At 54.0% G+C, this 23,705-nt stretch overlaps 6 protein-coding genes across 6 annotated transcripts; 3 read left to right on the forward strand and 3 right to left on the reverse strand.

The window, feature by feature from the left end:
• Positions 1 to 181: 181 nt before the first annotated feature.
• On the forward strand, positions 182 to 1,747 carry N7482_006433 (uncharacterized protein; the record flags this gene model as incomplete). The annotated part of the gene is made up of 1 exon (XM_056688558.1): positions 182 to 1,747. One exon carries the CDS (start codon positions 182 to 184, stop codon positions 1,745 to 1,747), a length of 1,566 nt encoding a protein of 521 aa, XP_056540987.1.
• A 409-nt stretch (positions 1,748 to 2,156) lies between these two features.
• N7482_006434 (TBC domain-containing protein) lies at positions 2,157 to 5,414 on the reverse strand (the record flags this gene model as incomplete). Its single annotated transcript, XM_056688559.1, has 1 exon — positions 2,157 to 5,414. One exon carries the CDS (start codon positions 5,412 to 5,414, stop codon positions 2,157 to 2,159), a length of 3,258 nt encoding a protein of 1,085 aa, XP_056540988.1.
• A 635-nt stretch (positions 5,415 to 6,049) lies between these two features.
• N7482_006435 (SDR family NAD(P)-dependent oxidoreductase) lies at positions 6,050 to 7,184 on the forward strand (the record flags this gene model as incomplete). Its single annotated transcript, XM_056688560.1, has 4 exons — positions 6,050 to 6,177; positions 6,266 to 6,297; positions 6,348 to 6,678; positions 6,728 to 7,184. 4 exons carry the CDS (start codon positions 6,050 to 6,052, stop codon positions 7,182 to 7,184), a joined length of 948 nt encoding a protein of 315 aa, XP_056540989.1.
• An 830-nt stretch (positions 7,185 to 8,014) lies between these two features.
• On the reverse strand, positions 8,015 to 10,929 carry N7482_006436 (DENN (AEX-3) domain protein; the record flags this gene model as incomplete). Its single annotated transcript, XM_056688561.1, has 2 exons — positions 8,015 to 10,420; positions 10,549 to 10,929. The coding sequence occupies 2 exons, from the start codon at positions 10,927 to 10,929 to the stop codon at positions 8,015 to 8,017; spliced, it is 2,787 nt and encodes a 928-aa protein (XP_056540990.1).
• A 3,152-nt stretch (positions 10,930 to 14,081) lies between these two features.
• Positions 14,082 to 19,114, reverse strand: N7482_006437 (ubiquitin-binding serine/threonine protein kinase VPS15; the record flags this gene model as incomplete). The annotated part of the gene is made up of 3 exons (XM_056688562.1): positions 14,082 to 18,666; positions 18,723 to 18,843; positions 18,901 to 19,114. 3 exons carry the CDS (start codon positions 19,112 to 19,114, stop codon positions 14,082 to 14,084), a joined length of 4,920 nt encoding a protein of 1,639 aa, XP_056540991.1.
• Positions 19,115 to 19,612: 498 nt separating this feature from the next.
• On the forward strand, positions 19,613 to 22,947 carry N7482_006438 (uncharacterized protein; the record flags this gene model as incomplete). The annotated part of the gene is made up of 16 exons (XM_056688563.1): positions 19,613 to 19,716; positions 19,794 to 19,931; positions 19,993 to 20,514; positions 20,576 to 20,856; positions 20,959 to 21,046; positions 21,119 to 21,161; positions 21,224 to 21,244; positions 21,313 to 21,361; positions 21,444 to 21,528; positions 21,589 to 21,607; positions 21,689 to 21,703; positions 21,812 to 21,840; positions 22,094 to 22,169; positions 22,241 to 22,275; positions 22,346 to 22,409; positions 22,519 to 22,947. The coding sequence occupies 16 exons, from the start codon at positions 19,613 to 19,615 to the stop codon at positions 22,945 to 22,947; spliced, it is 1,998 nt and encodes a 665-aa protein (XP_056540992.1).
• Between the last annotated feature and the right edge of the window lie 758 nt (positions 22,948 to 23,705).

The raw sequence follows: 23,705 nt of genomic DNA on the forward strand, positions 1-23,705 counted from the left end.
AGCATTAACTTCCCCCCACATCATCCACGAACTTGCATGCCAGGGCTTCGGAGATCGTCCGCTGCGTATACAGAGCAGGGGACCCAACCTGCGTCAACTGCCGATCGTCAGGCTCGCAACACTCTTGCACATCTCAGGGCCCTTGAGGGAAAGACATTACCTGTCCCGTACTCTTGTCAACATGGAAACGGCCATCGATGGGACGGTCAGAGCCAAGCAAACCAACCGAGCCATTCTCAACCTCATTGCAATGCCGGACGGTGTGGATACATCCAATGGGACGAACACCCCACGCAACCCGCCTGAGTCGGGCTTCGAAATCGTCACTTGGGATGGCCCTGAAGACCCCGAGAATCCGCAGAATTGGCCGCGGCGGACGAAGCTACTCCGGTCGTCGGCGCCGCTGTCGGTCATCTTTGCCATTGCATTTGCATCCAGCGTGTTTGGTGCGGCGGCAGAGATGACTGCTGCTGAGTATGGCGTGTCCCAAGAACTGATGTCTCTCGGGGTGGCCCTGTTCATCGCCGGGTTTGCAACTGGCCCGCTTGTCTTTGCGCCGATGGCTGAAGTGGTTGGGAACGCTCCTGTTCTGGCGGTCGCTTTAGCGGGATGTGCGATCTTTCAAATCCCACTGGCCCTCGCGCAGGGCGTTGCCACCATCCTGGTCTGTCGGTTCCTGGCTGGGATGCTAGGCAGTGGAGGTCTTGCGGTTGGCTCTGGTATCCTCGCCGACATCTTTGGGCCGATCACCCGCGGTGTCGCGGTTGGATTGTCCGCATCGACCATGAATCTTGGATCTATCATTGCCCCCATTGCTGGCGCCTATATTGTCGATCGATACGGCTGGCGATGGACCGCGTGGGTGACGTTGATCTTATGTGGCGTTGTGGGCATTCACGCCCTTCTCTTGCTGCGCGAATCGTCCCACAACCGCATCCTCATGCGGCGTGCATCCCGGCTTCGCCGTGAAACAGGGAACATGAATTTGCGTGCGCGTGCTGAGATGGCATCTCTAGATCCACGCGTGCTGCTGCGTAAGTACTGCACTAAGCCGGTCCGAATGTTCATCCAGGAACCTATTTTGATCGTCATGACGGTATATCTGACCCTGGTCTATGGCACGCTGTATCTATCCTATCAACTATTTCCAAAGGCATTCCAAAATCGCGGGTGGAGTAAGCCTACCGCCACCCTGCCCTTCATTGCCGTTGGATTAGGAGTGTTGTCGGCACTGGGCCTCTTCTCTTTATTCACAATGACCTGGTACAAGCGCCGCTGGCTGGCCTCGCAGAGGGCAAAGCCGGAGGAGGAAGGGACAACTGCGGCTCATGTTGCTCCGGAGCATCGATTGCCCCCCATGATCCTGGGAGCAGTGATACTCCCGCCAGCACTGCTCTGGTTTGGCTGGTCAGGAAACACCCATTGGGCTTCGCAACTGATCTCGTGTTTCTTCATTGGACTGGCGTTGCAACTCATTTTTATCAGCGGCATCGTTTACATCGTCGATACCTACCTCCTGAATACCGTCTCAGCCATCTCAATCCATGTGATGGTTCGCTCCTTGGTGTCTGCGATTTTCCCAATTGTCGAAGGGCCCATGTACGAGACTCTGCACATCAGTTGGTCGGCCACGCTGCTTGCGGGACTGTCAGCGTTCATTATGGTCTCACCGATTGTGTTTATGGTTTATGGATCTCGGATTCGAAGTTGGAGTCGGTTCTCAGTTGGTGGCAACCAAGTTCAATAGACCTAGGCAGGACAGAAACATAGCTGGGAATAGAAAACCCGAACATCTGAATGCTATTTTTGAATCGTATCCTGAAATCGATCCCATGTGTAGAAAACCAGGGGTATCTTGAATGCAGTAGTGTTTATAAGTAAGGCACCGCCAATTAAAGAAGCCATGGAAAGAGGAAAGAAAGTTCCCAATGAGAAGTAGAAAGGAGGGGGGAAGTAGCGCCAAAAGGAAAGAAGACAGTGGGATATCATTGGGAAAAAAGAAATTTGCCAGAACTCCTTGCCCAATGTTCGTAGTCGTATCGGCATCGTCCCAAAAATCTAAATGTAATCAAGAAACGAAACAGGAATGAGACATGTTTGCCAGGGATGTCCCGGCATTGAAAATGAAACATGATAACAAGAGAATGAGGTGGGTCCTAACTCTGACCACCGCTAAACTCACGCATTTCTTGCAAGGCAACAGCTCGGCGAGCGACAACGTCTTCACGGCGCACCATGTTCCGTAGAGCCTCGCTGGCTTGAATCAAGCCGTCGATACTGATAGCGTGATTGGTCATTTGGTGATTGATGTACGTGTACAAGGCAGCCGGCGTGGTACAAGTGGTGAGCAGCTGTGGCTCATTGAGTTTGAGAAGCGCCAGGGCAACTTGGAAGAGGAATGTACTTCCTCCTCCGCTACCAGAGGCCAGCTCTTCAGAGGCAGTGGCCTTATCTGTACCCTCTTTGACGCTGGAGGCAGAAGAAGTGGTTGCTGGTGCAGAGCCATTAGAGACAGCACTGCTGACATTGAGGCACAAAACCACATCCCATACACGATACAAGGCTTCCGCAGAAAGACAGTCAGTGAAGACGGACAGGAACCACTGGAATGTGAGTGCTTCCAGTTCAATGCCCAAGTCTTCTAAATGTGCCGACAACTTGGGCAGGAGCTCCGAAATGTACTGTCGTAGGACTACCTGATCCGCGCGGGATGCAAGGAGACCATGGTCATAGTAATGATGGGGCAGGATGACCTCAATCATGGCAGTCAAGATCCAGAATGCATCCTCGGCTGTCGGCATGATGAGAAGAAGCGAGGCTGCAATGAGGTTCATGCCCTGGCAGTATCCAACCTCAGCGTTACGGCGCGAGTACGCCAGAAGCACCTCCCTCAGCTTGTCCACACCCGGTCCCTTGCGGAAGAACACGTTATCAGTGAGTGTGCGAGGAATGTCCATGTCGATTTGTGCGACGACCGATGAGTCAGGCTCGGTGCCACCGACTCCACGCACAAGATCTTCATAGTAGCCAGGGATCCGCATGGCAGATGCGGCGCTACACTCAGACCAAACCTTGGCGCGGAGAGCAACGGGAATACCACCAAGAACCAACGAGCGGAACTCCCGCCACTTAGCACGGCCAACTTTGCCTTTGTTGCCAAGCCCAGAAATACCAATGACCTCGCCATCTGCGAGAGATGCTTCTGGCGTGTCAACAACAGTCACAGACCGGTCCAAGGCCGCAGCAGCCGCAGCTTCGCCTTCCTTTCGGCGCTCTGCGCGCACTTTGCGGAAAAATTCGTTCCACCGCATGGTGCGATCTCGCTGAAGCGAATCATGGAGATCAGTGAGCTGCTCCAAGAGTAGCTTGACGGGTTCAGTCTCAGCGCCACTGGCCCTGGTCGGCGCTGTAACGGCCAGATCCCCCGAGGTTGTCCCAGCAAACTCAGGGCGATCAGCAGTGATAGCTGAAGTACATGCAGAAGGCTGTGCACTTGAACCAACAGAAACAGCACCATCTTTGTCCACAGAAACCGAGGAGCTGAGAGGACGGCTCTCTCCTGCAGTCATCAGGGAAACGATGGGCCCAGCGGACGGTGTATGAGACAAAAGTTCGGTTGGGCGAGATGGCATCCTCAAATAATCCTGCCAGCGACGCTGCCCGACAGCCCCACTTTCAGGATCATCAGCAGAGCCGGTGGCAGAGCCTGGTGTGTCGACTGTTGTCTGAGCAGTTGGGCTTGGCTGGGAGTCATCCTCCACATCGGAAGATTCTCCGCGAATGCTGCCAAGAGTCTCGGTGATGCTTAATCGCGTCTTGTGGCCCTTCAGAGTATTGGCCTCTCTCTGACGCTTCTTGCGACGCTGATCGTAGATGAAGCCAAATCGATCAGTGAGAAATTCGCCAGGTTGAGAGTTGTTGTAGATGGGAGCCAGAGTTGGAGGTCGAGACTCCATGGGCAGAATAGCATCCATTTCAACAGGGCCAAGGTTGGTCGAGCTTCGGTCGGTACTTTCACCGACTGCACCTTGTGAGATGCTTCCCGCAGGCTTCCTTCGCGGTGGGTTTATCTTGATTGTACCACCACTGCTCGCAAAGCGTCCCGTGGAAGCTGGAAGACTAGAACTGCTGTTGATTCTCTTCAGTGCAGCCACCGCAGAGATTCCACCTTTTGAAGCGGCCGCTCCTGATAGAGCAGACCCGGTATATTTGCCTTTGTCGTGATTGTCTGATGTGGCTCTGTTGCGATTGCTCTCAGAATCACTGACGTCTTTTGATTGCGCATTGCCGGCGAATAACTTGACTGTCCATGAACCAAGTGAGCGCGAAGATTTCCGCGAATGAATGCTTGCGTCGTCACCAGTAGTAGAGCCACTAGCAAATCGCCTGCTGAGGATCTCACTTGCTGGCACCCCGGGGGGCTGAAAAAGCTGGTCGTCAAGAGCTTTACGCCGCACTGAGGGGTTACTAGACACGCGAACACGCTCGGAGTCGTCCTCTTCAATTTCTTGCATATCACTCATGACACTGCTAGCACGGCTCGTCTTTCGACTGGCATTGGTGGAGCCAAAGAGGTAATCCTGCCAGCCACGGAGGGAACCTTGTCGTTTCCGGTTATTGCCAGAGTCTGTACTCGACCCGCCGCCAGCTCGGTTCTCATTTTCAGACCGCTGGGCGGCGCGAATGGTGGCCTGGAGATCAGACGAGGTATTTTGAAGCTCTGCATCAAGCTGAGACCCCACGGTATCTGTCATAGCCTGAGACATGAGACCATTCAACCCAACATGGTCACCACTAGCGCTACTCTCTCCGTCAGAGCTGCGGTCGCCCGGCGTATTTTCCAGCTGGTAAAGGCGGCGCTCGATGTCCTGGTTAGATACGGAGACTTCTCGCAGCATCCGTTTTAGTTCCCGCTCTCTGGCATCAGCACGCTGCCGCAGGGATGAGATTTCCGCGTCCCGCTGGGCAAGGTCCCGCGCAAACTGCCTCACAATCTTGACAGGTCCTGTACTCGCGATCAAGCGCTCAATATGCCCATCGTCCGCCAAGTGGAGAGCCCCTGGGATGTCACGCGTGGGAACCGAATCGTCGAAGAGAGCAGCCCGACCTGATGCATGTGATACCCCTGTCGTCAACCTTGCAAAGGTAGCCGTGCGCCCGCGGCCACCCTCGCTTGTACCATCTCCCCCATCATAGCCGGTCAACATCGTGGTCGTCAAGCCTCGCGTCAAGTTGGGGGAACGGTCAGGCGGCGAAAGCGAAGGGAACGATGTGAGGTCGGTAGTCGCATTCGACGAAGCTGAGTGGCGCTTTAGTGATTTATTTCGAAGTGTCCTACCCTTCAGGCTCCTGTTTGACGCGGATGACGCCTGGGATGAAGACCGCCGTTGGGGGTGAATATCGGGCTCCGCCATGACTCAACGACTGGTGGATGGAGTAGATATCGAAATAGGTAATTGCGGACTTCATGAATGCTTCCTGGGGATTCATAGATTGGAGGCGAGAAATTTGAGAAGGGAACATATGAAAAACTCCTTTCCAAGCTCCTGTTGTCCCACTTTGCTCTTCCGAGCCGTTTTTTTTTCGCCGTCGCGCGTCCTCGGCGATCCCAGGCGATCTTGGGTGGATCTGTGGAATGAAGGGAGATCGACCGCGATGTAAATTTGAGGGCTAACCAGCGAGTTAACCTGGCAGATACAGTGCAAAAAGACCACGCTCTCAGAGCGGTGCTATACACACCCTGGAGGCCAGATGCGAGACTCCTCGCGCCAAAAACAAGCCCTGGCACATGACGTGACATAAGTCACGTGGATTGTGAGCTATAGGTCACGTGGGTATGCGGTGACCTTCGGCAAAAACGTGACCTGGGCCTCGGCTCTCCGCATTACTGAGTGGGGAAGGACCGATGCGGTCAGCTCCCTTTCCTATTTATTTGTAAATGTCCGCATGCCTCTCAGCTCGTCTGTTTAAGCTCATTACCTTCTTGCCAGGCTAAGCTCAACAGACCTTAACCTGACTCTTTTCATTTGTCCAAATCTTTGTATTCATCATGTCTTCCGCAGCAGCTCGGCAACGTCTCCAGGCCCTCAGCAAACAGCTAGTCGAGGGCATTCCGGATGAAGGCACCTTTGAGGATATTCCCAAGATCCGCCATGTTGCTGCAGACTCAGCAGGGCCGTAAGTTGAATCTGCAAAATCTACTTCTCTTGTACCGATCCTGCATTAGAAGCAAAGAATCGCATGTCAAAAGCTAATTGCCGCGCAGCCGGACAAAGGACAAGGTTGTAATTATAACCGGTAATCCCCGCCAGCGCGGATATAAATGCATAGTCCTCATACCTCTGCAGGTGCCAATTCCCCCAATGGCATTGGCCGCGCCAGTGCCCACCAATTCGCCAACAATGGCGCCAAGGCAGTCTACATCTGCGATTATAACGACTCTCACCTAGCCACTCACAAGCGCGAAATGGAGTCACTCTACCCTGGGGTGGATGTCCACGTACGACAATTTGACGCCGGCGAGGAAAAGGCTGTTGCAGCGCTCATTGATGAGGTGATGGCCAAGTATGGCCGGCTGGACATTTTCTTTGCTAATGCTGGCATTGTCGGCCAGCCCAAGATTTTTACCGAGATTGATGGCGAGGCTTTCATGAAGACGATGAAAACAAACGCTCTAGGGTAAGTTCCCCGTCACGATTGACCATATATAAGCTGAATGATACTATAGTGTCTTCTTGGCGGCCAAACACGCCGCTCCTGCTATGAAAGTGACCTCGGAGGTAAAGCCTTACCCCAGCGGCTCTATTATCTGTACCTCCTCCGTCGCAGGGCTCCGCTCTAATGCCGGCTCGACCGATTACTCTGCCTCCAAGGCAGCTGTCGTCTCCATTGCCCAAACCTGCTCTTACCAGCTTGCTGGCACTGGCATACGGATCAATGCCATCTGCCCGGGCCTGATCGAGACCGGCATGACGCAATCGGTGTTTGACCAAGCCCGGAAACGTGGCACTCAACGCAAGATTGGCCAGCTGAACCCGTTGCAACGCGGTGGCATTGCTGACGAGATTGCGCGTGTGGCTTTGTTCCTGGGCAGTGATGAGAGTAGCTATGTCAATGGCCAGGCCTGGGCTGTCTGTGGTGGGTTGACTGCGGGACACCCTGTGGTTCCTGGGAAAATAGCATAATCAATTGAAAGTTGCAGAATTATCTGTACATAGATTGAATCAGCCGCCCATTGATTTCTCTCACGTTCACCTCGACCGTGATACTCCAACGTCTAAGAAGCACTGCTGCCTACAAATACGAGATCAAGATCCAGGGAGACGTAGAACAATTAACACAATCCATTTGTAAATACAGCAGGTGGGATGGATTTTCCCAGATATAATCGACGAGACCGGTTCGACGACTTCAGAGAAAAGGGAGACAAGGAAAAGGTGCGTGACACACACAGTAGACAAATAAGGAAACATTCTGCAATTTGGGGGGGTTTTTTTTGCAGATGGAGGGTGCAGAGTGGAGCGCTCTCTCGCGCCGAGATCTATCCACGCAACAGTCCAGGCCTCAGGCGCAAGATAAGGAGCGGAAAGCAGCAAAAAGCAAGCGAGCAAGCCGGTCCAACTCAGAAGGCACGGCCACCAAAAACAAGAGTAACAACAGATCTCCTGGAGGCGGTTGAAAGCACCTCCGCAGGGCCAAAAGTAGGGGAGGATAAATGGTGAAACAAGGAAGACGGATAAAGGGAAGATGGATATAAGGGAGTATCAATAATCGACACCACGAAGCGAAGAAAGCAGATGGGAAACGACTACGCCGGACAACCAGAACTCGGATTCACGGCACCAGTCAAGAGTGAAAGGAAAGAGAAAGGAAAAAGAGAAAGGAGAAAGAGAAAAGGAGGACACCACGCCAATATTAGCAAAAATGTGTGAAAAACAAAGAAGGGAACAAGATCGTCTCAGCTCAAGCGTTGCACATCGTCCTCAGGCCAGGCCTGGTGGAAGGGAGGGCAAAATTACGAGATCACCCGAGCGGTTTGGGGCCGCATGAGATCCTCGCTGGCCTGCTTTGACAGAGTGCCAGTCCCGGTGGCCTGGTCATCCACATTCTCGGTCTCGTGAGCATGCTCATCGTCATCCTCCACAATACGAGTCGGGATATCACCCGGGCCATATTGCTGGCTGGAGCGCTCCGGGAATGTCGAGCTGCTCACCATGGACATCGAGGTGCTGGAACGGTTGTGGACGAGGTCGGGAGTGGGCGGGATGCTGAAGTGACGGTTGTCCGGGTGTAACGAGTTGTTGTCGTTGTCGCTCACTTCACTAGTGGCACGGGTCGTACGGCCGTCATCGTGGCTCTCGTAGTCCGAGCCGAGATGGTTGGCGCGGATCTGGTGAGCGGATTTGGAATGGGCCTGCGCCTCCGCCTCGTCGTCCTCGGCATCCTGGGCGAGGTGGAGGCCCTCGACGGCAGCGGCGCACTGTTCACTGATGCTACGAATGATGTCCGCAATAGCATCCGTCTTATCGCGGAGGTAACGGTCCGCGACATCGGTGATGCTCAGACGAGCAAGGGTCTTGTGGTCCTTGCCGATGTTCAGCAGATGCTGCTCAAGGGCGGGGCTCATATTATTTACCGAAGTTGCCTTGAGATCGTGGCCAGTGCTCTCCTTGCTGCTCAATTCCTTCACTTTCTCCACGCGCTCCTCGCGGCTGGCAGTAGCCTCTTCGGGGGCGTCTTCGTAGCCCTGCTCGACCATCTCAGTAATTTCGGAGCTGCTGCCAATGGAGCGAACAATGTGCTCCATGTGGTGGCTCTGGCCATTGATCAGACTGCGCAGGTGCAGAACCACACGCTGGGCATCGTCGCGCTGGCGAGACAACGTGGTGGTAGTGTGCGCGAGGGCAGAGATCTCCTTCTGGTTGCGCTTGCGCTCACGCTCAAGCTCCTCGGCAATCTCCTGTTGGAGAACCAGAGCTTCGAGAGCATCGTCACGCTGCTTCTCGGTGCCAGACAGACGGAGAGTAAGGCGGGCCACGTCATCCTTCTGCTGGTCAATGAGGCCAGTAAGCCGGCGGTTCTCCCGCTTGTGGTTCTCAATCTTGACCTTGAGTTCGGAGGTTTCCTTGGTGAGCTGTTCAGCAAATGCCTGGAACTTGAGGAACTGCTGCTTCCACGTCTCGAGCTCCTCGACCAGGAAGTTGTTGCGCTTGGTAACTTTGCTGAGCTCCGTATCCATGCGACCCTTGAGGTTAATGAAGTCTTGCCAGGCCTCCATGGCATCGCGAGAGTACTGGTTGCGCTCGCGAACGATCTCGTTGAGGTGACGCATTGACACCTTGGTCATGAGCGGCTTCTTGACGGAGCCGCCGAAGATGGCCTTCATCCCGGTGTTGCGGCCCAGCTTCTCGCAGACGTGGTCCATGACGCTCATGACGGCGTCCTGGTTCCACCAGTTGGGATCCTGGACGCTCTCCACCTCACCGCGCATGACAATGATCTGACCAGCGGGGATCAGCTTGCCACCGGCGTAGGCGGTGCGCAGATGGGTGGGGACACCCGACGGAGAAACATCGCCGTTCAGGGCTTGGGTCAGACGGGTGATGAACTTGGTTCGCTGGCCCTGGTTGATAACGTTGGGCGGGCTAGAGGTCAGGACAAAGTTGCGGTCCAGGTCGACTACAAGGGCATCGGAGGGGGCGTTGAAGAGGGTTCGGCATTCAGCGGTGATACCCAGAATGTAAGGGCCAGGCTCCTGGACCAGCTCCTTGACATGACGGGCATGCACTACCGGCACATACAGGCCGCTCCACTCATAGACCCGAACGCAGTAGCGGATTGTCTCCGCCGCTACGGTCAGCATGGCGGGGTAGTGAGAGACGAAGATGATACGACGCGTCGGCGACACAGCGGCTTCGATGACTCCGACAATGTTCGGGATCGACAGACAGTTGAATAGGGGCCACATGGCGAAGTTCTGGAAGCCAGTCGGGGAGGAGGGGAACTGGTAGCAAAGAGCGTAGTCCTTCATGTCGATCCGGACGAGGTCGTTCAAGCGCGGAGCTGGGAAGCTGAGAATGCGAGAGACCTCCTCGGCGTGGAACAGGTTGGTGGCCTTGTTCCAGTGAATCCACATCCCTCGAAGATAATCGCCCAGCAGGTCATACAGGGGATAGCGGGAAAGGAAGCTCAGACAATAGGGGATCCAGTAGGTCTCATCGGGGTTATCGTAAAAGTCGGGCTCGGTCTTCTTGCGCAATTCCCGGATGGTCTCGGCACGCTTCTCGTCAGCACGGGACCAGACGCGCAGCGCGATACCGTACAAGGTGTGAGAAGAGTCTTGCTGCAGGACGAAGGCGTGGTGGGCGCAGTGCGGCTGGCTCTTGCCAGTGCAAATCTCCACATCGTGGGGGAAGCATGCCTAGTTGAGAATGTTAGTTCCATTGTTTTCCTTCTCGGAAGATTCTATTGCCCCTCTAGGGAGATTGGGGGGGGGCATCTCTAGAACTCCCATCCAATGGGCAGTTCCCTGTCCCAGAATTCGCTTACCCTCATGGCCGCGTGCAGGCCTCGGGCAATTTCGTTATCCTGCTCTAACCGGGGGCTGCTGCCCAGGATCTCGGGAAGCCAGAACTGGCCCACGGCTCCCTTCATGTGGCCAATCTTGCCCTGCTCGGGGGCGGGGGCCTTCACCCATTGGGACGGCTCACGGCCGACACCGCACACCATGTAGGCATGAGTGAGGGTTTTGGGGGTCCGCTGGGAGGGTTTGATGCTGAGGGTCGAGGGAATAGGTTGGGTGATGCGGGAATGCAGCGACGACGTGCGGCTGGGGACGACCAGCGAATTTTCCCCCTCGCCGCGCGTCATCGGCCGATCCCGAGTGGACGGCCGCACAAAGGACGCGTGATCTCGCAGAGATGGTCCCATGGTGACGAACTATGGTGGTGGTGGTGGTGGTTGATATTGGCCTCACACGAACTGGTGAGGGGCTTGGGCCGGGCACTGCTCGCGTCCCAGGTTGGCAAAAGAAAGACGCCGGATGGACAAGAGAAGGACAATTGGGTGAGAGACTGGCGTGGATGGTGGGCCGACGAGAGAGCGACGTCGGGTGAGACTCTAATCTTGACTCAAACTTGCTGGGAGGCAGTCGAAGCCATCAGAGGATCGCGGGAATTGCGCGTATAGCGAGTATCGTGAGTCTCCCGGCTAGTATACGGAACACAGGTGGCAAGGCAGCCGTTCCACGCCGAGTTCACGGATTCTCGAGAGTAGTTCGAGAAGGTCCGAAGCCGAGATAGCAGGTGGTAAGGGAAGGGAAGGGGCAGGGAAGGGAAGGGAATGGGATTCTAGGGTCAGGTTTAGGGGGAAAAGAATAGGAGACGAGCTGGAGCGAAGCTAAGGCCAAAGGGGGTTCGTCGCAGCACGAACGGCGTACACCAGTCACCAGCAGCTCGACGGGCCAGTCAGGGCGGCCACTGGGGAACGAGCGTCTCCACTTGGGCCCGGTCCGTTAATTAAACGAGGAGGAGCACGGAGGGGAGGAGATGGGAAATTGAAATCGATCCTGGTCGCGTCAGGGGCTTTGCTTGATCAGACAGCGGTCGGTCCGATGTTTGTACGGTATTGCAGCAAACCCGGAATATGGGATGGAGATGGGATGAAGATGGGATGAAGATGGGATGGAGATGGGATGGATATGGGATGGATACGTGACCCCGTGGCGTTACTCCGCATACCTTCGAGACTTTCGAGACTTTCGAGCCTTTCTAGACTTTCTATGCTACCGCATCCTTCACTCCGCCAGTCGATACATCCAATCCCTGCAGGGCACGGCACGCAGCACGCCGTTTCATTCCCCAACAGTTGACCGCCGGTTCGTGTCGTTGCAACGCGGACGGATTCCTCCCCGGAATCCTGGATCGACTGGTCCGATTGCCGTCCCATGGGTCGACTGCACAGGCTGGTTCATAAGAGCCCTCATGCTCGCCCCCAATCTGATCCCGCTCCACGCCGTACCGGACCCGGCATGGCTGCCGTCTCTGTCTATTGATTAGTGATTAGTCCAGCGGTCCGTCATCGCTCGAGGCTCAGGGTGCGACCGAATGGAAAAGCCGCCCTGCTCCTCCGATCGGGGATAGAGTGCCCTTGGCTCGTCTGCGAGCAGCGAGGAGACCGCAGACTCCCACTGCGCAGCGCTCTACGACGCAGCCTCGCAATCGACATGGTGATGAGGTGGTGATTGTGACCCAGTAGCTCGAGTTCGGAGCTCATTTTTCAGCAGATGGGTCTGCTCGGCCATTCAGCGTCCGATCGCCTAGGGTGTTGCCCTGCTGATCGAGATCCGTCTTACTGAAGCCAGCGAAGGACCTGGCCTGCGGGCCAAATGCCCACATGTCATGGCCCGCGATGGCCCATGGTTCCTGGCCTGGGGCCGAAGCTCCCCAGGAGCAGGACCAAGAACCATAGCCAGCCAAGCCTGCTGTGCGCCGAATGGCTGCCGTGTGAATGGTGGTGAATGGTGCAGGCGCCCCTGGCTAGCCGGAACTAGCCCGCAACAGGCTTAGCCCAGCCAGGCCAAACAGACCAGACTCATCCCCAGCGCCCCCACGCGATTCGTGTTCGGCTTCTATGGCTCCGGCAGCTTTTCAGTGGTCTGTGTGTATTCTCCTTCCGTTCGGGTCTGAAACAACCCCCTTCCCCTCCTGAATGTGGGCTTCCGCCGCGACAATCAATCCATTGTGGCCCATTATTTTCCATAGCGCAAAACAAAGCCCAGGTGGTGGTGTTTCTCCCGGCGACCCCGAAGAATAATCACTAACACCAGTCTATCATCGCCTTTTTTTTTTTTTTTTTTTGCCTTGTTTATCCCTCATCCACCCGTCAGACTCCACTGGCCGTCACCACTTGTCAAAAATCCCCGAGCCGACTCAGGAAACTCGCACCGGGGATCTCGTCCTCCCCTCACCGGGCCCATCTCCTGAATTCGGGCTGGTGGCCAACCTTGTCCCAAATGGCGTCTGTCATTCGCGTGCAGGACACCACCGCGGGAAAGCGGGAAAGCGGGAAACCCAAATTTACGGTGCTGGAGCCCCCAGCAGGTGGCCCTTTTTTCTTTTCTCCCTCCCAGCATAGTGATCCACCCGATCGAGAATCCAGACCGAGCGAGGGCGAAGAAGGATGACCCTCTCCTTCTCTGGCCAGCCCCAGGAGTTCTTCTCGGGACCAACCACGTAGGCCGTAGGCAAAGGCAATGCAACTGCGCGTCTTTGCTCGCCCTAGCATGCAGGGGCAGGGTGTTAGGTGCATGGGCTCCGAGCACCGGCTTTCAAGGCGTCCCGGCCGAGCCTAAACCATAGGCACGCCAATGCCTTGCTCGGAGGAGGGGGCTTGTCCTGTTTTTGGAGCTGTGGATGCTGTCGATCGATCACTCGATCCATAAACCACTGTTTCGCCTTGGACGACGACCCACCTGCCCAGTTGGGACTTCCGGCAGTCCACATCCCACAATCCACGATACGTTGCACGTAGGTACCTGCAGGTCCTGTCCGCGCTACTACCGGAATTGCGGCGCACCCCATGCTGCCGAAGTATCGGTGACTCCCGGTCCGGTACCCTGGCTCCACTGTGCAGCAGGATGAGACTGGGTCGGGGGGTTCTGGCCACCCCGTGTCCTGCAGGTGAAGTGCTTATTTCATGGAAATATAGCATGGCCAGCCTCGAGTCACAGGTACCCCGGGCTTTGTAGTAAGAAGAGCTTGATCATAATCTACCCCTAAGGTCTCGGTGACTTCATGTTCTAGTCTGAACGACTAAGGTTTTATTGTGACAGTCTAGACTACGACCTTGGTGGACGTCGAATATACGAGAGGGCCGAGGTGCCTATTTTATATATCGTGACGGGCGGTCGGCAGTGATATAGAATCACAGTGCTGTTCCACAACCACAGTTCCCTGGATACGGGGTACCTATACATCAAATGTGCTAGATCCATGTTTTTGCAGTCGATATGATTCTGGGTATCTATTAGGTCGCTCCTATGAAACCGATTGATCTAAAAAAGGCCAGAAAGGCAGGCCCGCTTATTTGAAGACATACACCATCCCAGCCCGGTCAACACTCACGATCATCCCGTACGGCTGCCGTAGAACAGCAACATCTTGTATGATATCCAGATGACTCTTGAGCAACATCTGCTGCTGGAGACTAATAACGGTGCTGCGGGGTGGCCGGAGGCTAGCTCCCTTCTTGGAGCCAGCCGCGGCGGCACCGTCGCTGTTGGCCGACGAGCGGGGCATATGTTCCGTGATGACAGACAAGTTGGGTCCAGGCTGAGTACTTTCGTACTGTGGCTTGCCGGCAGCGTGGCCGTTCGAAACGGTGTCCAGCCCACTAACTATCATCGAACCCGCGGGGTTGGCAAGATCCCAGAACCGGATCCGCCGGTCGCTTCCCGCCGAGACAATGAATCCGAGTTTGCTGGTGCTGCTGGCCGCTTTCTCATCAGCGGGGACATTCAGACCCACCGTGAAAGCCAAAGTGCCCAGTCGATCGCCAGAGGGGTTATTGGGTGGTGCCGGAGAACCATTGTTGCCACCGGCGGGGGGACCGGCCTCCATACCAACCGCGGCGGGGCTGGCTGTAGCGAAACGGCTGAGCATACCCTCCGGTCGGTCCTCGTCGACAGGCCAGGCCTCGAAATCCCTTGCACTAGGACGGTGTATCCGGGCATTGGCCGGAGCGCGGGAGCCCCGTGGATGAGTAGTCGTAGCAGCCCCTCCATTCGTAGTAGCACTGTCGTTGGAATTCAATGGAGCGGCCTGGTAGACTTCGCGGCAGCGGAACTTTTCAATATCCCACACGGTGATTTCATTTCCATGGCTCCCGCTGCTAGACACACAAACCCAGCGCCCGCGCGACTTGATGGGGTGCAACTGGACTCGGTGGATAGACCCCCAACCTGGAAGGCCCCAAGCCTTCAATCGTACCCGGAACCGAAGGTCCCACAAATCCAATATTCCATGAGTGGTCCCTACCAGTAGCCAGGTATGGCGCCGGTCGCAGCAAAATGTTGTCGGAGTTCCATGGTGAACCGGGTTTTCCAAGGTGAAGACTGGCAGCATCGTCTTCATATCTAATGCCAGAATTCGGCAGGTATTGGTGGCGATGAGTAGTGTTGATTGCCCTTCATCTCGGAAATGCTCCATCCAGACGGCATACTCTTGCGATCCATTCTCAGTGGCGGGGAGCTGATACTCGCGGACAAGCTGAAGTTTGCCGTATCGAGCATTGTCATTGACCTTTTGATAGTCAATTTTGACAGCGTGGATGCTGCCGTCGGTGGCGCCGCTAACAAAGGTATATGTGTTTTCAACAAAGGTGAGCGCCTTGACACGCGCGCCCGGTGCATGGCGATGGGTCTGACGGGACCGAGGAGTCAAGTTGCGCTCGAGCCGCATCGTGTCCCAGATCTTGACTGTGCTGTCGTCCGAGGCAGTCACAAAGAAGGAATGATCCGGAGGCAGAGCGATGCGGTTAACGGGGCCACTGTGTTCGCCAAAAGTCACTACAAGATTACCCTCGGGCTTCCAGAGCTTGTGGATATTCTGCGTATTGGGCTTGGGAATCGGCAATCGGGAATCAAGCTCCTTGACATAGGGTCCCAAGTCAAACAAGTCGGTAGGATAGTTCTCTGCGAACACGTTGTCCAACAGTCGCAGAACAACAGGGTCATCTCCCGAGTAGGAGTGATTAGCACGATAACGCCGGGACGCTGCCATAGTCTGGACCGGTTTGCGTTCGTGCGCGTGGGAAAGAGCCGAGGGCTGGGGCGTTCCTGCTCTCTGAAAAGGCGCATCCACTTTTCCAAAAGCATTTGCTGAACTCGTGCTTGTCTCGGCATACGCTTTTGCGGTCTCATTGCGGTTTAATAGGTTAATGGCACTAGACTTGCGGTGGACCGGGAGGCCTCTCAATGACAAAGTGTCGGCATTGGTAGGGGTTGTTGATGAGCTCTCTTGGCCAGAGCTTAGTCGGCGACTTGGAGGAATGGGATGCCGCTCAACATCGGAGCTTGGCGGAGACATGGGGCGAGACCCAGGACCGGTGGCGGGAGATGATGCGGCCGGAGAAGACGAGGAAGATTCCACCGCAGTATTCCGCGGCTGTGGGACATCAATTTCTCTGCGGAGCTGGCTTCCATGACGAATATGTTTGCGATGAGCCGACGAAGCTCGCTCAATTGTGGTGGAAGCATCAAGCAGCGCATCGGCAATAGTTCGCGGCCTCTGATCATCAAAGGGAGTGCGGGTACGACTGGTGTCTCTCTCTAGAGATGTGTTGCGCGGCTTGTCATTGAGATTCTTGTCAAAGAAGACTGTCTGAGGAGTGACGCCATGCCGCGACAGACTGATAATGTCGCCTAATGGCAGAGACGACTCTGCCTCGACCTCTCTGGACTGCCGTAGCGAGACCCTCCATATGTAGTCCCTTAGCGCCAGAAGCTTGAATTCATCTTCGGATGTCATTCCGAGATTTCGTAGCCGAGAAAGCCATTGCTCATCTTCTTCATTTTTGGACTGTGAACTCATTGACGGACTAAAATTACGTCCCACGCGAGAGCTGTGACTGCCAGGGTCCGAGAGGCTGAACGCATCGCGACTCGCAGATTTCCAAAAGATACCTTTGTCAGTCTTAGAAGCCCAGAGAAAGGCCATCTCGTAGGTATTCCGCGACATCGGTCGCTTAAGAGCCTCAAGAAGTTCTGCCTCGGAAAAGCCCACAATTTTGACCTTGAGGAAAGGCCGAATGAGCGGGCCCAGAATAGAAAAAATGTCTGCGACAGAGAGAAACCTTGTCGACTTCACCACCAGATTCACAGCAGCCTCACGAATCCAGATGTTCGGATGTACTAGGAACCCAACAGTGATATGAAGAAGATCCCAGGTCGTCGATCGTTGAAACAGTCCAAGGTCAGCCATAGCGCCAAGAGAGCGAATCACCCTTTCCACAACGAACTCTTCGGGCTCAGTCATGGATTGAATCATCAGAGGTAGGATGTACTGCTCTAGACTGTTGCTTCCCACGTATGCGGCAACACCGACCACGGCCTCGAAGAAGGCGCATTTCAAGATCCAATCACGATCATTGAGATAGGTGTTCAAATGACTCAGAACGACCTCGTTGGCTTTGAGATTGCCAAAAAAAACACAGAGACTGGAAACGGATCCCAGGAAGGCCCGGCGAACGGAGGCATCTATGTCAGTCAAGAGTGCTTTGGTATGGACCTCGAAGTATTCAAGGAGATCAATTCGAGCCACATCGTAGAGATTACGATAGGTAGCATCCTCCGTCCATCGTGGCTCGAAGCCAACTGGAATCAGCGAAGTCAAGCGGGTATCCGAGCGCAATGCTTGGATCATATCCAGAAACCTCAAGGAGGATTGAGCCAGGGATGCTATGCACGAAGCATATGCAGCTCGGACCATCGGACTTGGGCTGCTCTTGGAGGATACAATGAACGGCTGAAGCCGTGGAAAGATGTATTCGGAGAACAGATAGGCGTTTACCGGGGAAACTACATGAACCATCTCCAATAATTGAGTTAGCGTGCGGATTGCCGCGACCTTGACGGCATCCGTACGGTCTGTCAAAAGAATCATGATGTACGGAAGCACCCGGTCGAGTTTTGCTTCGTCGGATAGTCTTTCTGCAAAGGCAAGCAGGATATCACAAGCTTTGATTCGAGCCGAGGCCTTGGATGTGGTTCGGAGATTGGACACCACTAGACTCAAGAAGATCAAAACACCTTCATCAGACTGCAACTGAGGAGATGGTAATATTGTTTGATTTCCATCACCGTCTCCGTCTGGCAGGTCGAGCTTCACTGGGAGGGTGCTACCGGTCAGACGAGAGACAGCATTTGAGCCTGATGTGTTGATCGGCGGAGAACGGGGTGGGATTCCCAGAAAGTAGGATATTTTGTCAAAGTCTAAGCAGACTCTTTCGATGCGATCATCCGGTTCGCCTCGATTACTTGATTCCGCATCCACCTTGGTCCTTCCCGAGGACGGATCGGTCATAAGAGACATGTACTGGTGGAGAAAGCTGTAAAAATATTCCGGAAAAGCCTTGTTTTTCCAGAAATTGAGATATTCCTCGGCTGAGTAACGAGACTCTGGTTCCAGTTGGATCATGTGCAGGATCAGCTCCCGAATTTCGGGATCCTCGATCTTCACCAGCTGACTGTGTTCCGGGCTGTACTCGCCTTTCTGGTATTTGTACATCTGGCTGAGTGTAAATATCGGAGACTCCAGAAAAAGTTCGGCAATCACACAGCCCGCACTGAAGATGTCCATAGCCCAGTTGACGTGACGGCTGCCGGGTTCTTCACCGGCCACCAAGAACCGCTCCGGGGCAAGGTAACATGTTCTTCGCCCCGAGATGTCGAAGTAGAACGAAAAGTCCGCCGGGTTGTCCTCCGGAAGAAATGTTGGTTTGAATGAGGAAGAGAAGTCAGATAGATAGAGCCAGTTCCATGATGTAACCAGAATATTCTCTGTTTTGATGTCACCGTGGAAGACATCCAGTGAGTGACAATCCCTCAGTGCGCAAAGAAGCTGGAAGGCGATCCATTTCTTTTCAATATCTTCTAGAAATGGGCGAGTGCTGCATAGCTGTTAGATTCTTCAATGGGTAGCAGAAAGATTAGTTAGGAGACACACCTCATTCGATCGTAAAGAGAGCTGTGAATGTACTGACGGACCAGGTATCCGCTGGTACTGGTCTCCAAGATCCTCTCATAGCTCAATGCGTTTGGTACGTCTGACAAGAGCTTGCGTTCCTCTACACAATATGGTTAGTTTCTTTTGAATCGCTCCATCGGTGACTGACAGGACTTACGGATGATCGCTTTGACGTATGGCTCCAGCTGCATTGTCGGATAAGGCTTCATGATTACCTTGACAAAAACCAGACCATTTTGTTGCCTGGCACGGATGCTCTTCATGAACCTGCCCCCACCCATCGACTTCTCATATACCAGATCCGAAAGCTCCGGTACATCGATCCCTGCCGACCCTGCCGACAGGGTTGTGAGGGAGTAACCTTGGCCCATGATGTCGTATGGACCTCATCTCCCAGCTTCTGGAAAGAGATATTGACGTGTCGAGGTGCGACGAGTTGATAAGCCAGGAAAGTGAGGTCACTTGACGCGCCCCCACGTGATGGCGCAGAAAGGCGGTGAAGGGGATTGACAGCGACCATGTGCTGGCAATTGTTAGTGACAAGGGGAAACTACGTTTCTTCCACGAGAAAAATTCCAAGCGAAGACAGAAAAGGAAGAGAATAGCCAAATCAATATATTTGTGCTGCTGTTTGCTGTTATCCTTTCCATCTTCAATCATGTTGTCCCGGCTGTGTTAGCTCTGTCTGGATTCAAAGCAAGCACTCGGGCAGTACCCAGCCGATTGCCAAGAGAGATAGGCCGTAGGGCCAACAGAGGCAACTGTCGCTGTCTACAAAGCTCAATTTCTTACAGTGTTCAACTCCGATTATTTCTACGCTCTCTCATCTTCTCAGCTCCTGGTTTGGGATGGTTCAGCTCAGAGCTGCCATGAGCGGCCGACGCCGCGACAACTCCATTTCGGATCTGGCATCAAACATGGATGTAGATATGGATCATGTGGAGATCCCCGTCATCGAAACTGACGAGTCCATGTTTGTTGTGATATCCAAGCTATCTCAGTAAATACTCTTAATCCCTCTTCTCGTTCTTCGTCTAATTCCACATATAGCTTTATTAGCATGGCTGTTGGCGAGATGGCATATTCATTTGAGCAGATGAGATACGGAGCTCGAGGGCACCATCTCAGACAGCTGGTCCATGATCTTGCTGAGGATAGCCATAACCCATTTATCATCGTCGCCTTGATGTAAGGCTCGCCTCTCTCTCAAGCTACTACATGCGGCAAGCTGCTAAACAGCCCAACACAGGATACTGAAGTGGGAGTTTTCCAACGAAGCCGATGACGACTGGGGACTGAACGAAAGCCGCGGGGCGGCATGCGAGTTTGTCGCCTGGCAATTTTTATGTCACCTGAACCAACGTGAAACGATCGAGTTCCTTCTGGAGGAGCTCCCGATCCCGCGGCGCAACTCCACGCATCTTGTTGAAATGGAAACAGGCAACTGTGGGGTTGCATCAGGCCTAGAAACGGAGTTCACTCCTCTATTATCGGCCGATTCTACTCATTTTCACCATTTAGGACCAGAACACCACAATCGCCAAGCTTACCTGGGCAGCCAGAATGCATACCCGGCTGATTATGAGACTTCGAAATACTCGAGGTTTTTTGGGCTGAATGCATTGGAAATCGCAGCCGTCGCCCGGGCAAAGAGATTTCTCAGTCAACGGGTTGTTCAGCGTGTGGTCAACGATATCTGGAATGGGGAAATCGTGTTCTGGGACTCGCTCACAGTTCATTCAATCAAAAAGCCACGGATATTCAATCGGAAGTGAGTCAAGAACTAACCAAACCATAAGGTCTCTCATGTGATGCTTACCCATCCTGTCCAGAACGGCAGATCTCTATTCACGGCTGAGAGTTCCAGTTTATCGGAAGATGTTCGAAGCGGCCTTTTTCCTTTCATTCTTACTGTTATACTATTCGGTCCTTGTCGAAAGAAAACAGAATGGACTCGGGCTCTTCGAAATTTTTATGGATATTTGGATTGTGGCGTTCGCTTACGACGAACTGAGTGGGCTCATCGATGCCGGAGTACTTTTCTACCAGATGGACTTCTGGAGCCTCTGGAACCTGGGCATAATCGGTGTGGGACTTGCGTTCATCATCACAAGTAAGTCTGATCCTCCATTTGCTTCCCACGGATTCTGCCTTGTGAGGATCTTGGGTCTTCTGAACGTAAAGAACCCTGGGGGGCTGACGGGAGATGCAACAGGGGCTGTTGGGTTAGCCAGGGGTGATGATTACATACTCGATTTTTCATTCGATATTCTCTCCCTGGAAGCACTATTTCTAGTCCCAAGGTATATTGATCTACGCACCTAAGTGGTATGCGCCGGAAGGGACCGGCTCTGACGAAAGATGCGTATCCGCAGGATCTGTGCCCTCGTGAGCTTGAATTCATATTTCGGCAGTCTGGTAAGTTGGGATCCACCGCAAAAGACGCCTTGGGCCAAGCCCGTTTCTAATGATGTGAACAGATACCTGTGCTGAAAGAGATGGTACGGTCTCGGCCCGAAACCAGTAACAGTGAGGCCAGGTCCACAAGGCTGATTTCTTTGCAACTCAGACGAAATCCTTTTTCCGATTTTTGCCGGTTGTGATTGTCTTGTATATTGGTAAGAAGGTGGACGGGGTGGCTCAGATGCGCAGCCCCATTCAACTTGAAGCATGGTTCTGACAGGCGGTGGATCTCTGCAGGGTTCCTCACCACGTTCACCATGCTGGCCCGTGACCGCCTCTCGCTCAAGGAAATGTCGTGGATGTTAGTGAAGGTGTTCTTTGGGTAAGACGGTGAACAACATTGCGTGCGATGGATGAGTTTGTGGCTGACGATGTGCGGCAGATCTGGCTCCCTTGGCCTGGTGCGTGTTCTCCCACGATATTCGCGAATTGAATTTTTGAAATCCTGGTGACTGATGGTGGCTGAATTGATTGGATAATAGGACAGCGCGTCAGAAGTAAGTCGCATGCAGAAGCGGTTGTGCGGCCCTAGAGTTTGCATCCCGGAGAATTGGCAAAATGGTTGGCTGTCGCGTTTAGTTGACTGACGCGCTAGTTCTGTCTAGATATCGCCGATCTTCGGCTATGGCTTGATGTGAGTTTGCTCTGATCGCACTGCGCCTTGGACCAGAAAAAAGGATCGCATGCAAGATCGATCACGTTTCGTTTCGCGCGAAGTGATACGGGGCTGCAGTAGTTGCGCATTTTCCAATGTTTTGTTTGGTTGGTGGCCGGGGTCTGTAACGGCGGTCGTCTGCGAATGCCCCGCAATAACTGCCACGTTCCCTCGCAATGATCGGCATCCGCCTCGCCCCGGACCGGACCCATGCTAACAATCGGCTCCATAGGATGGTTTTTGTCGCAATGACCAATATTTTGCTCCTCTCTTCACTCATTAGTTTGATGAGTATGAGCCTTGAAGGGGTGGGTGTTCAGTTCTTGATTCTCCTACGTTGCATTGTTGACTGATCCATCTGTGTGGCCAACTCTTCCAGGTCATGCGGCACGCTCGTGAGGAATACCTTTTCCAGTTAGTAGAATCCCTCTGCACTACCTTGATCAAGTAAAAGGAAAGACCCGCGCTGATGGCTTTCTCCTAGATTGTCTATCTATGTCTTGGAGAGCAGCAATTCGCGGCGCCTGACATATTTCATGCCACCCCTGGTCAGTTAGCGCCCATACTTCCTTGGTAGCAATACATACAGTGTATTTACAAGCAGGATGCACTTACGGTTCATGTTCTGGAATGTTATGCAGGCTGACACAGTGGCAGAATCTGATTCCGCTTCTTTGCATCCGCCCTATGCGACTCTTCCTGTCCGCGGAGGCTGTTCGCCGAGTGCGGATCGTCTTACTTCGGGCAACGCATCTGCCCTTTGCCGTGCTGATCTGGGGCTACGAGTCAAGCCGACGGCATCTCCATCGACCAACCACTCGCCTACCTCCGGTCTCCACGGCTCGACCTCATGGTACTTCTAGCGGCGTACCGAGTGTCTCCAGATGCCAGGACCCACTGCGCTCCTCCATAGCCGAAACATATCGTATCGGTCCTGGGCATCAACGAACCACTGTGGACCAGTATCACTCGCGCGAATCAAGTCTGGCGCCGGCCGAAAAGACGCAGCTCGCGGAGATTCTTAACGCCGTGGAACAACTTCGAGTGCAGGTGGAGCGCGTAACGACCGGGATTTCGGCGCAGTGACAGGGGCTGCTTGTGTTGAATGATTTGGTCATGTTCGGAGTACCCCAAAAAAGGAATGAAAGTGGTTCGTTCTTCTGAGAGTTGGGGGCCAGTCCTTAGAGCCACGCACTGCCCCTTGCACGGACCGGGCAGGCTCGAGTTAGGTGGGGGCAGGTGTGGGTTAGCGGGAGCCACTCCAACGTTTTGTGTTTTTTTCGGGGTCGTGGACAACCCATATAGATGGAGGACTAAGTGATTAAGGGGTATTAACGGGGGCTATACCATGTTATTTTCTTTCTTTCTTTCCCCCTTTTCATCGGTGTTTTATTTTGTCTTGAAGAGAATTTCTGGGGGCTGTTCGCGAGGCGGCTTTGGGCACAACAGGAGCATTGATGAGAGCATGGACCCGATTCTAGAGAGCACAAGAATTCTGTGGAACTCGACTGTGAAGAACGCGATGTTTCGATGATTATGTACAGCTCCACACATGAAAACCAAGTGGTTTGGAAAGTCTGGTCCGCCACAACAGGAGTCTCGATGGGCTTACTATGTCTTGCCTGTTCAGGTTGGAGTTGGTCAGTCTTGCTTCGAAATAGATGACCCCAATACGGACGCCAAAACTCTGTACTAGCCTTTTTTGATTGGGTTCCTCTGGAGACGCGGCAGGGTATACTCTAGGGTAACAATTCACTATCGTACATCATACACCCGTTCAAGCCAGGACCCAAAACGCCGGGTTCTCATTCGATTTCTGTATGGCCAGACTACCTGCACGGCAC

The sequence above is a fragment of the Penicillium canariense genome (assembly GCF_028826845.1).
Source record: "Penicillium canariense strain IBT 26290 chromosome Unknown utg000004l_segment0_segment0, whole genome shotgun sequence".
NCBI classification, from domain to species: Eukaryota; Fungi; Ascomycota; class Eurotiomycetes; order Eurotiales; family Aspergillaceae; genus Penicillium; species Penicillium canariense.